Source organism: Natator depressus, chromosome 6 (assembly GCF_965152275.1).
Source record: "Natator depressus isolate rNatDep1 chromosome 6, rNatDep2.hap1, whole genome shotgun sequence".
Classification (NCBI taxonomy): Eukaryota; Metazoa; Chordata; order Testudines; family Cheloniidae; genus Natator; species Natator depressus.
Genome location: NC_134239.1, coordinates 129,122,623 through 129,135,152, shown reverse-complemented (window position 1 = coordinate 129,135,152; position 12,530 = coordinate 129,122,623). Strand labels below are relative to the sequence as shown.

Here is a 12,530-nt window from a genome sequence, read left to right as displayed (position 1 = left end):
GCTAGGCAGCAGTTCTGCGGAAAAGGACCTAGGGGTTACAGTGGACCAGAAGCTGGATATGAGTCAGCAGTGTGCCCTTGTTGCGAAGAAGGCCAATGGCATTTTGGGATGTATAAGTAGGGGCATAGCGAGCAGATCGAGGGACGTGATCGTTCCCCTCTATTTGACATTGGTGAGGCCTCATCTGGAGTACTGTGTCCAGTTTTGGGCCCCACACTACAAGAAGGATGTGGATAAATTGGAGAGAGTCCAGCGAAGGGCAACAAAAATGATTAGGGGTCTGGAACACATGACTTATGAGGAGAGGCTGAGGGAACTGGGATTGTTTAGTCTGCAGAAGAGAAGAATGAGGGGGGATTTGATAGCTGCTTTCAACTACCTGAGAGGTGGTTCCAGAGAGGATGGTTCTAGACTGTTCTCAGTGGTAGAAGAGGACAGGACAAGGAGTAATGGTCTCAAGTTGCAGTGGGGGAGGTTTAGGTTGGATATTAGGAAAAACTCTTTCACTAGGAGGGTGGTGAAACACTGGAATGCGTTACCTAGGGAGGTGGTTGAATCTTCTTCCTTAGAAGTTTTTAAGGTCAGGCTTGACAAAGCCCTGGCTGGGATGATTTAGTTGGGGATTGGTCCTGCTTTGAGCAGGGGGTTGGACTAGATGACCTCCTGAGGTCCCTTCCAACCCTGATATTCTATGATTCTATGATCATGCTAAGATAGATTCAGTATATCCCCTCATTCTGCTCCCAGAGAGCCATGGTTAGGGTTACTTTCACCAGCAGAACACTCAGCTGTGGAGTCTCCCAGGCATCCATCTGTTCCTGTATCCTGTTCAACCTCTGTATCAGGCAACACCCGGCTGTATGAGAGCTTCAAATGAGACAAAGAGTACCATCCCGCAGCTATTCACAGGTCTGAGCTCAGCATCCAGCTGAAACTGAATACTGGAAAGAATGAGGCAGTGCTGATGGAGAGAAATAAGCACTTGGAAGATCTCACTTAGTCTCAGAACAAAGCCTCTCTTGTTAGCATGACAAGTTACTGAGAACACATCACACCAGTACTCCACTCAGTTCTCTGGCTCCCTGTTGAATATTGGATCATAGTCAAAGTTTCAGTCTGCAACTTCCATGCCGTCCCTGGAATTGGTCCCTGTTACCTGAAGAATGGCCTTCCATGTTGGCTGTATCCCACAAGAACAAGGAAATTGCTGACCTCGGAAGCGACACTTGTATTTTCCGGAGACCATTTTCTCGTCAACTGGCCTGTGAATCTGAGATTCACTCTTGGAAGAGGTGAGAGGGCTACTAACTTCAGGTTCTTAAAAGGAGATTGCAAAACCCACTTCTTTGACTCTGCCTGCCCAAAATGTCACTGCACGCAAACACGCCAGGCACACACAATTAAAAGAAAAATAAATAAAATGCAGTTTCTGTTGGTTGAAGTGAGGAGTGAAAGTGAGAGAGAGAGAGACACCTTTTGTGAAAAATATCTATATTCAATTCCAACTTCAGGAGGCACTCAGATACCAGAGTAACAGGCACAGCATGGAAACATAGATGGCTCTCGGCAGCTCTCCAACAAATGAGTGTTATGCCTATTCACAAGAAACCATCTCTTTATACAATCAGTCTTGCCAGTTATTTCCATGTTTATATCTATCTTTTTTTTTCTTTTGGAGGGGCGAAGATGTTAGAAGTTTGTGATAAAAGAACTCTTGAATTACCTATAGTCCTACAATTGCCGTATTCCATTTCAGACAGCAATTACACCTTGATATTGCCCTGAGGCAGTGTTGGTTTCAGTAATTCATGAGCTAGACAAAGTTCAGGTGTGCATGCTGATTTTTTCTAAGATCTCCCTGGCTTTTATGTCACCTGGTGGTAATGTATTTGCAGTACCTGGAAGGAGTAGACAGAACTGCATAATCATACTGCTTATAGCTCAGATAATTACCCATCAAATGATCAACAAACCATGCTTTAATCCCAGTGTTAACCCCAAAATGGTGCTGTGCAAATACATAATAAAATTCAGCTGCAATTTACCTGCACCATTAAAATAAACAATGAATACAGGCAACACAATCTTTTAGGTGATGTGACTGTATGAAGATAAATGGGACAGAATATAGCCCTATGGTAGGTAAAGTAGAGCCTTTAGATAGTGGCAGGACAACTGCCTCTTAGGGACTTGTCTACGTGGCAGGTTATGTGGCAAGCCAAGGTGTGAATCTACAACACTTAGTAACTTGCAGTCTGGAGGCTGCCACAGCATAACGGAAGTCCCGGTGTGCAGCTTAGCATATTGCTCTGTTACTCATTGAGCTGAGAGCTCACCCAGGAAGCCGAAGTTGCCGACTTCTAGCAGTAATTGATAAAGGCTATCAGTACCTAAATTTGTTTATCAACTAAGATATTTATCCTGATTTATAACTTAAACCCCATGTTTCTGCTCTACCATGCTGTGCACTAGCCTTTCCTGAGTATTGTGCATTTTTATTGCTAGGAAGTCATCCTTACTTCCCCTGTGCCTCCTGACTTTTGTTATCTCTTTTGTTTGGTCATTATATATTTGGTTCTGAAATTAGATTGCAGATTCTTTTTTGCACGACCATGTCTTAATTTTATTGTGCAGCATCTACTGAGTGCACTTTGGGGCTTTATAAAGCAATACATTATAATAAATTGTGACTTGGGGACAAGGTTTTCTCAGTGCAGGGTCCTCTCTTTGATCAAATTCCAGAGCAGAGCCAGTGTTAGTTCTGCCTGATATGTTCCAGGGAGTGACTGTATCCTTTCTGTAGTGAATGAGGAGAGTTTTCTTTTTTAATAGGTTAGGAAGTGTGTAATTGTCATTTTTCTTAACATTGTGTTAATTTGGATGACTTTGTGCTCATAGCACAAATGGGAAGGGCAACTTTAAATCAAAAAATGAAATGAAATCCATTTGGGCACAATCTTATCCTTATTGAAGTGATGGGAGTTATGCATGCCCACAGAAGGGGTGATCTGGCCCTGTGTTTTTTATTTATTGTGGATATAAAATCCTTTTCTAGCTCATAGACTTATTTTTGTCTTAAACAGATCAAAGCGTGTCTGAAAGCAAACCCAGTGATACCAGAGTTATGATCTTCTCCTCATTTCGAGACAGCGTCCAAGAAATTGCTGAAATGCTTTCCCAGCACGAGCCAATTGTCAGAGTAATGACCTTCGTTGGCCACTCCACAGGAAAGAGCAAGAAGGGCTTTACACAAAAAGATCAGCTTGAGGTAAAGATATAATCAATCTTGTTTGAGAAGATGGGTGTAGGGAATGTGATGTGCTAATATATATTGTATAGAAATAACTGTGTAGTTTTAAGTTCCATTAGTAAATTGCTGTACTAGGTAAACCACTGTATTAGGTAAACAACTCTGATCTCGAGACCTCTTGGTGCCAACTGGAGAGGGTCCAAGGGGTGCACGGGATTTTACAGAGATCCTCTGGATCAGATATATGCATAACAGTTCACCAAAGCGTGACATGTATGGACTCTACTGAGATCCAAGGGCCCACCAGTCATCATAATCTTTGTGAAACGTAGGCATGGATAATATTTGAGGAGTTGTGTATCTATACTAAAAACTATGTTCTTAAGGTCTGGGAGCTGAGGCAAGTCACCAAGAAGTGACAGACCTCGCACATGTTCCTTTCAGGCTGGAGGTAACAGATGCTTTTTTCTCTATCTGGCCATAAGTATTGTGTGTCTCACAATGAATGCCTATTTGCATACTCAGTGGAGGGGTATCCTGTTTCACTAAAACCAAAGAACTAGTCTGGTATATCAGGATGCAAAGAAACACACAGGATCCTTCACTGAGAAGACAAGCTAACAGTATGTTTTATGAAAGGAGGGTCACAGCCAGCCTGGTTGTAAAGCACTGAAAGGATTTTGCATGAGCAATAGTCTATAACACATGAGTAGTTAATTAAGTCTAGACTCTAGAATGCATGTTACGATTTTATTTTATATGTAACAATTTGTTTCCAATACTTCTCCTAGCTATTACTTAAATGTCTGTGCTACGTTAAATAAACTTATCTAAGTGCTGTGTGTTAAGTGGAGTGGTTACTTGAGGTGAAAGTGGTAAGTAGGGATGTATTGTTCTTTGAAAGTAGCAGACCTGTGAATATTGCGGATGTCTAGTGGATCAGGAGCTGGACACTCCAGGGAGACAGTTGGAGCTAACCTGTAGAGAGAGAGTGGGGCCTGCATAGGCTTAGAGGAGGGAATGCTTGTGTTGCCCATGGCCAGTGGGGCTCGGGAGCTGACCCCCCAGCATACAGACATGGCTTCCTCACGCTGAAGTCAGATGGTAGTGTGGGGTGTCTCAGCCCTGGGAAGCATGACATCTACTTGCAAAGTATTTTTTTGCAGGTCATCTGCCCAAAAAGAAATGTATAAAAGAGAAAATATTTGCATTTAATAATTTTGTGGTGTGATTTCTTTTAATAACAAATATGCAATATTTGAAAAGAATGAAAATGTCTGTGGAATGAATTGAGTACAGTGCTGTTTTCTCTAGTTTTTTGGAATTCTAAAAAGTGAGATATACCCTAAAATCTTGACTTAGTGGAGTAGTAGAAATACATATTTGTAATATTCAGAAACTGATTAGTAGGAGTAGGTTTGTCTTGTGTATGTCGTAACTGGAGGCTGGATAAGGTGTGAAACATCTGTGATTCTGTATTTAAGGGTAGAATAACATTGATAATACTGACACATCTAGCATTTGTTAGTCAGCAGTTTGAACTAGAATACTTAACTGTTTTGGAAGGAGGTAGATTGTGCTTCTACAGTTTTTAGACAAGCTGCATTTTAATCACCAGGCTGGAATGTAAAAAGATGGTGAGAATTTATTTAGGACAGTAAAGGAGATTTATGATATGTGTTTTAATCCATTTTTAGGTGGTAAAATGCTTTCGTGAAGGTGGCTATAATACACTGGTCTCTACATGTGTAGGAGAAGAAGGGTTAGATATTGGAGAAGTTGACCTCATAATCTGTTTTGATGCTCAAAAAAGTCCAGTCCGTCTTGTGCAGCGAATGGGTCGAACTGGGCGCAAGCGGAAAGGCAGAATTGTTGTCATACTTGCAGAAGGACGGGAACAACGGGTGAGTTAAGAAATCTCTCACAGTAGTATTTTCTAACTTTTCAGTCTCATCACTTATTCATAGAATCATTGAATAACAGAGTTGGAAGGGACCTCTGGAGGCAATCTAGTCGAATCCCCTGCCCAGAGCAGGACCAATCCCAACTAAATCATCCCAGCCAGGGCTTTGTCAAGCCTGACCTTAAAAACTTCTAAGGAAGGGGATTCCACCACCTCCCTGGGTAACGCATTCCAGTGTTTCACCACCCTCCTAGTGAAAAATTTTTTCCTAATATCCAACCTAAACCTCCCCCACTGCAACTTGAGACCATTACTCCTTGTCCTGTCATCTGCTATCACTGAGAATAGTCTAGATCCATCCTCTTTGGATCCACCTTTCAGGTAGTTAAAAGCAGCTATCAAATCCCCCCTCATTCTTCTCTTCCGCAGACTAAACAATCCCAGTTCCCTCAGCCTCTCGTCATAACTCATGTGTTCCAGTCCCCTAATCATTTTTGTTGCCCTTCGCTGGACTCTCTCCAATTTATCCACATCCTTCTTGTAGTGTGGGGCCCAAAACTGGACACAGGACTCCAGATGAGGCCTCACCAGTGTCGAATAGAGGGGAACGATCATGTCCCTCGATCTGCTGGCAATGCCCCGACTTATACACCCCAAAATGCCATTGGCCTTCTTGGCAACAAGGGCACGCTGCTGACTCATATCCAGCTTCTCGTCCACTGTCACCCCAAGTCCTTCTCTGCAGAACTGCTGCCTAGCCATTCGGTCCGTAGTCTGTAGCGATGCATGGGATTCTTCCGTCCTAAGTGCAGGACTCTGCACTTGTCCTTGTTGAATCTCATCAGATTTCTTTTGGCCCAATCCTCCAATTTGTCTAGGTCCCTCTGTATCCTATCCCTACCCTCCAGCGTATCTACCACTCCTCCCAGTTTAGTGTCATCCGCAAACTTGCTGAGGGTGCAGTCCACACCATCCTCCAGATCATTGATGAAGATATTGAACAAAATGGCCCCAGGACCGACCCTTGGGGCACTCCGCTAGATACCGGCTGCCAACTAGACATGGAGCCATTGATCACTACCCGTTGATCCCAACAATCTAGCCAACTTTCTACCCACCTTGTAGTGCATCCATCCAGCCCATACGTCTTTAACTTGCTGGCAAGAATACTGTGGGAGACTGAGTCAAAAGCTTTGCTAAAGTCAAGGAATAACACGTCCACTGCTTTCCCTTCATCCACAGAACCAGTTTTCTCATCATAGAAGGCAATTAGATTAGTCAGGCATGACTTTCCCTTGGTGAATCCATGCTGACTGTTCCTGATCACTTTCCTCTTGTCTAAGTGCTTCAGAATTGATTCCTTGAGGACATGCTCCATGATTTTTCTGGGGACTGAGGTGAGGCTGACTGGCCTGTAGTTCCCAGGATCCTCCTCCTTCCCTCAAAAATTCTCACAAAACAATTGCATGCAGATTGATTAAAATCCTGGGGAGCTTGATGATGGTGATGAATTCTTTGGGGTTTTTTTCAGTCTTAAGTCTTTCAAAGCCTTTGAGGCAGATAAGTAATTATACCTATTATACAGATGGGTAAACTGAAGCATATAAGGTTGTGAGTTGCTCAAGGTCACAAAATAATTAGTGGCAGAGCTGGCATTAGAGTGGGGGCTTGAAGCTCCATGGTCCCCCTCCGCTGGCAGCTCTGAACTGCCGGGCTCCCCTGTCACTTGTGGCAGGGTCCTCTGCTGCTCACAGCGAGGCGCGGCAGGCATCCTCTGCTGCTCACAGCGGAGGGGAGTGCAGCAAGAGTATCTCACAGCTCCCTGTCTCCGCAGGCAGCAGGGGACCCTGCAGCTCCCATCCAGCGCTGCCTAAAGTCACAGAGATCTTTGGAAGTCACGGATTCCGTGACTAAATCGCAGCCCTAATGATAAGCACCTTGGAACAGCAGCACTGAGTGTGAGGTGAGGTCTGAGGAGATCTGCATAAATGGAAATCTCCTGTGACTGTTAAAGAGCTGAGCATCCCATCTCAGCTTAACATTCTCACTCGATACTGTTCCAGTCCAAGATGTGATGTTTGTATCTGGCTTAGACTTTGAGATGACAGAGATTTGATTCTCAGACAAGGTATCCTTAGTCACTCCTGTCTGTTAAGAGGAACCTCTCAGAAGGGCATACTGTATTTGAAAAGAAAAAGGTGGGCGATATGTTGTTTAAATGTCTTAAGTAGATATTTTCAGTTGCCACCTACAAAATCTGCCTGATTATTGTACATGTTTAAAAGCTCCCTGCGTCATGGGATACTAATGTGGTTGTTTGCTGAAGCTTCCTTTTGAAGCAGTTGTATTCCTGTGACCTTCAGGTTATTGCATGGAAACCTTTGAGGCAGACCGTTCTGATCATACATTTGTAAGCTTTAGATTCCACTTTAGCACAAGCTGGTCAGAGGAACTCACACACCACTTTTGGAAGGAAGCTAGGAATGGTGGGAGTGGGGAATCAGGTCTCAGGTTTACATCCAAAGATTTTGGGGTCACAAGTGTAAGAAGAGGCATGTGAAAGCTCAGCCCCATACGTTCTAAACAGGAAAATTATTCAGGAAGGTCGTCAGACAACTCCAGACAGATTTTTCAAGGCGTATGCAGGCCTACTGGCACAACGTTTGTTTCCCTATATAGATTTTCCTCCTTAAAAAGTATCACCTAACAGAACCTTCTTGCAAACTGTATGATTTAGGAGCTGATTGAGAGTTGGCGTTCTTCATTTGTAAGTAATCTTTTCAAATACAGTCCAAGTTAGCAGTGACCAGAAGTGGTTGCCAGCTGATGGCCTCTCGTGTCTCAGTCTGGTCCTACTAGACGGATGTCTGCATCACAGAAGAAATCACTTAGAATTGGCATCTTATTGGACTTCTCCTTTCGTGCTTTTAATAAGAAAAACAAAAGAAATAGTATTGTTGTGTTTTATACAGAAGTTTCATCTTGGTGAAGAAAGGGTGTACAGACTATTATAGTTTTAAACCCCATAATTTTGCACAACTGGGAAAATTTAAATAGCTAGAAATCTAAAAAAAACCCCCCAAAATGCTTAAAAATATTGATATTAATTGAAATCTGAAAAATAAAAATCAAACTTGGCCAAGTCACATTGTATTTAATCTAGATTACTCTAAACTCCTTCAGGGAGGGGTGGTTCCCCCCCCCAAGGTTCATGCCCACTTTTGATACTGTGTACAAAAAAAATTTAATTCTGTATAATACTATTGTTGTTGTTATGTCTTACTGGGCGGTTTCTTATTCAGATGACATGTTCTCAGACATCTGTCTTTTCTTCAGTGCTGTGTATTATGCTCTGCATGGTTTTCATAAATGAATTTGTCAGGCCATCTCCTCACCTCATTTTAGTTGCCTGCAGTAAGTGAGTGGGAAGGTAAGAATGGGCTGAGAAGAAAGGGAGTGGCAGTCTTTTTGTTCTGTGTTAGGTTGTTTTTTCTCCCACTGGAACTTTTAAGATGTTTTTCTGTGTAACTGGATGACCTGATTATTGTCATGCATATCTTTCTCTTCCTTTCCTCTGTTCGTCCTGAGATGGGGTCAGATTGTGAACCCCTTACCGACAGCTCTGTGAACCCGTTAATCTCACAAGTAGTTCAATTGACTCCATTGGGGCGATTCATGTGAGTAAAGGAGTCACAATCTGGCTTTGATGTGTCGCATCAAATTTGGCCTGTATTCTTTTGTTTTTGACAGGTTTCAGAGTAGCAGCCGTGTTAGTCTGTATTCGCAAAAAGAAAAGGAGGACTTGTGGCACCTTAGAGACTAACCAATTTATATGAGCATAAGTGAGCTGTAGCTCACGAAAGCTTATGCTCAGATAAATGTGTTAGTCTCTAAGGTGCCACAAGTACTCCTTTTCTTTTGTTTTTGTAACACGTTTGGGGACTCAAAAATATAATCCGTAACAAAAGTATTAAAAAATACCTGAATGTTCAAGTGCCTTTTTAATTCTCTTAGTTATAAGGTGAAACTCTCCAGTAACAAGTGGCTTATCCTCTATTTTACAGACTTACAATCAAAGCCAGTCCAACAAAAAGAGCATTTACAAAGCAATTTCGGAAAACAAAATGCTTCACTTTTACCAGCAAAGCCCTCGTCTGATTCCTGAAGGAATAAACCCAAAGTTGCACAAAATGTTTATCACTCCTGCAATATATGAACCAAATAATTCAAGATCACTTTCCAAAGAGAGAAGATCCAGCTCCCTCCAGCATAAATCCGCTCTCTTTTCCATGGGCACAAGTAAGATGATGATGATTTCTTTACATGTATTATGTAACCAGTGGTTCTCAAACTAGTTACCATTGTGGGCTGCATCCAGTACTACCTGTATGGCCCTGAGGATGTCACATGGACCGCAGCTGTGTGCTAATTGGGCCACGGGTTTAGAACCATTGGTGTAAGCTGATGTCTTGACTGCATTGCGATACTGAAACATGCACAAAACTGTTCATAAGTGTTATGGGTTTTGTTAGTCAAAAAATATAATTTATCTTACTCATAACTTTTCAGTTCCAATATTATGATGAGACCACTTGTTTATATACAAGTTCCAATTCTTTCAGCATCCTTGAATCACAGTTATTCCCTTAGTGTGTACAGTGTGAATCAGCTACTTGTCTCACTTTTCCTTAACTCCCAAGTGTTTGCTGGGTCTTAAACAAGTAGTATTGCATCAAAAGGTTTTTGCATCTTTATCAGGCTCTGTAACTTAGGAATTGTTTTCTTGACTAATTTTAATAATATTAGAAAAACTGCTGAAAATTCACCACATATTTTAGCAGATAACTATAGATCATAGAATATCAGGGTTGGAAGGGACCTCAGGAGGTCATCTAGTTCAACCCCCTGCTCAAAGCAGGACCAATCCCCAACTAAATCAAGATGGAATGCTCCCTGTATTTGCAGAGCTCTTGTTTCAGTCTGAAAAATGGCAGGGTCTTAGACTTGACCCATTGGAACTATAGATTCCTAGGTCAGAAGGGACTATTGTGATAATCTAGTCTGACCTCCTGCATTACACCGGTCATAGAACTTCCGCATAATAATTCCTAGAGCAGATCTTTTTAAGTAAAACATCCAGTCTTGATTTTTTTAAAAGTATTGATGGAGAATCCACTGTGGTAAATTGTTCAAATGGTTAATTACCCTGTACACGCTCTGCTCAAAAATTATGCCTCATTTCCAGTCTAGCACCAGCTAATAGCCATTGGGTCATGTTATACCTTTCTTTGCGTAAACCGAAGAACCCATTATTAAATGTTTGTTCCCCATGTAGATACTTAAATCTTTTCTTGACCCTTTGGCCATTTCACGTTCTCTTGTTTGGTAAGAAGAGGGGGACCCTCAGAACAGATAGGAATAACCAAAGACTCTTCTAATACATTAGGAAAGGTAAAGGTGTGATCAGCACCACAGCTTGTGTCCAGGGAACTGCTTGTTCTACCACTTGAGATTAGGTTCATCCAAAAAGTTTTTGTAGTAGACATAATCTAGCCCCTTCCCTCCTTCTCTCCTGCCCCCAAGACTTGATAATTCATCTCTGAAAGCAACTTGGCTCATTCCAGTAGCAACTTAAAAGAAAATGTCAGTGAATTCTGGTACTTCATTACAGGATGACTGAAAATTTACATAAACAGAATATGTTTTTAAATCCCTCCTAATCCCTTTTCTCAAAGAAAGATGGAGTTTTGTAAGATTTTACTGGGGTGGGGAGACACTGAGATCAAAGACAAGAAGACAGGATACTGGGCTAGATGGACCTTTGGTCTGATCCAGTATGGCCATTCTTATGGCTATACAAACTAATAATTGTGCCAAACAAACTAATATGTCTAGATGTTGTAGACGACAATCTAAATTATAAGACCAACAGTAAAATGTTTAATTATTTATTTCCATTAATTTAATCACTACTGTATTTTGAAATGCCTTTTCAAATTTTTTTACTTAGAACTTTACTTGTAATTTCAAATACGCTACTCTTCTGCATTTATATACTGAACTTGAATAAGCCTCTGATCTATGGTTTTGTATTAAAGTAATATACTTATGTCACGTATATCTTTTTACAGTTATTATTTAGCTCTAAAGTTCCCTACTTATTACAAATATGTTTTTTTCAGTAGACGTCAATTTGTCTGAATTTTTTTTTAATTACATCATATTTAAGAGTGCTGATGCATTTTTCGTAGTAACAAATCTTATGTCTTTTGTTGCAAATGAATCCTTTAATTTGGGGTTTTAAAAAGGTGAAAATGTATCCAGTGTGCCAGCATTGCCTTTGGCAGACTGTCTCTCTAGGTGCTCAACAATCACGACATCAGAACACACACTAAACTTTTAGTTTATAAAGCAGTGGTGATAGTCCCAACTCTCCTCTACAACTGTGAGACTTGGGTGACCTATCAAAAACACCTGAAAAACCTGGAATGCCAGCACCAGCACTTTCTTTGGAAGATCCTCAGTTTAAAGTGGGAGGATCATCGCACTAATGTCAGTGGGAACTTTAGAGCTAAATAATAACTGTAAAAAGATATACGTGACATAAGTATATTACTTTAATACAAAACCATAGATCAGAGGCTTATTCAAGTTCAGTATATTCCTCACTCATCAAAGGACCCATAAAATATAAAATCTGTGAGAGAGATCATCCTTGACCTCGAGGGATCGCTGACGATAACGGATTCAAAGACTTATTTTACAAATAAATTTGTATATGAACTTGTGCCAACCTGCGTCCCCATTCCTCTCCATTTTAGTACAACGCTGCTCATTGGTGTGAAATCACACTGTGTCATCCGAATGCTTGGCACATTTTTTATTCCTATGAGATAAGTGTAATTGCTGGTGAGTGGAACAGTATCTATTATTGTTTTAAACCAGAGATCCTAATTACTTGAGTAATCTGTTTAAGAGGCTATTTTTTAGATGTAGTATTTGCTGTAATGGCCCACTCATCCTATGGGATAGTGAGCTGTTTGCACGCACTTTGGTTGGTGGCAATGGTCGATCATACTTCTGAAGTTCTGGCAACCCCAGCTTCACTCCTGCCCTCACCTCCCTCCAGTAGCCTGAGTACTACCTAACATCTGATTCAGATGGCCCGGACTGTACTAAAAAATAATGCTTACTCTCAAGGGTCAGGGGAAGGAATTAGGTGCCCAGCCTGTAGTACAGTCATTATGCCATTTTCTGCTGGCCCTTACTGCACCTCCTCTTACCTTGATACATTCCCTTTCTCCCCTGGGAGGATGAAGATCCATTGAGTTTGAGTCCTGGTTAGGTACTTGAGAGGTACCTGGTCTAAGTGGATCC

General features: G+C 41.5%; 1 protein-coding gene across 2 annotated transcripts in view; it reads left to right on the top strand.

The window, feature by feature from the left end:
* Positions 1-12,530, top strand: part of FANCM (FA complementation group M) — a 141,781-nt gene that overhangs the window by 79,447 nt on the left and 49,804 nt on the right. For both annotated transcript variants that reach the window (XM_074956577.1, XM_074956576.1), the window contains exons 9-11: positions 3,084-3,268; positions 4,948-5,154; positions 9,218-9,452. In XM_074956577.1, the coding sequence (XP_074812678.1) occupies positions 3,084-3,268; positions 4,948-5,154; positions 9,218-9,452 (627 nt within the window). The remainder of the gene's footprint in view (positions 1-3,083; positions 3,269-4,947; positions 5,155-9,217; positions 9,453-12,530) is intronic.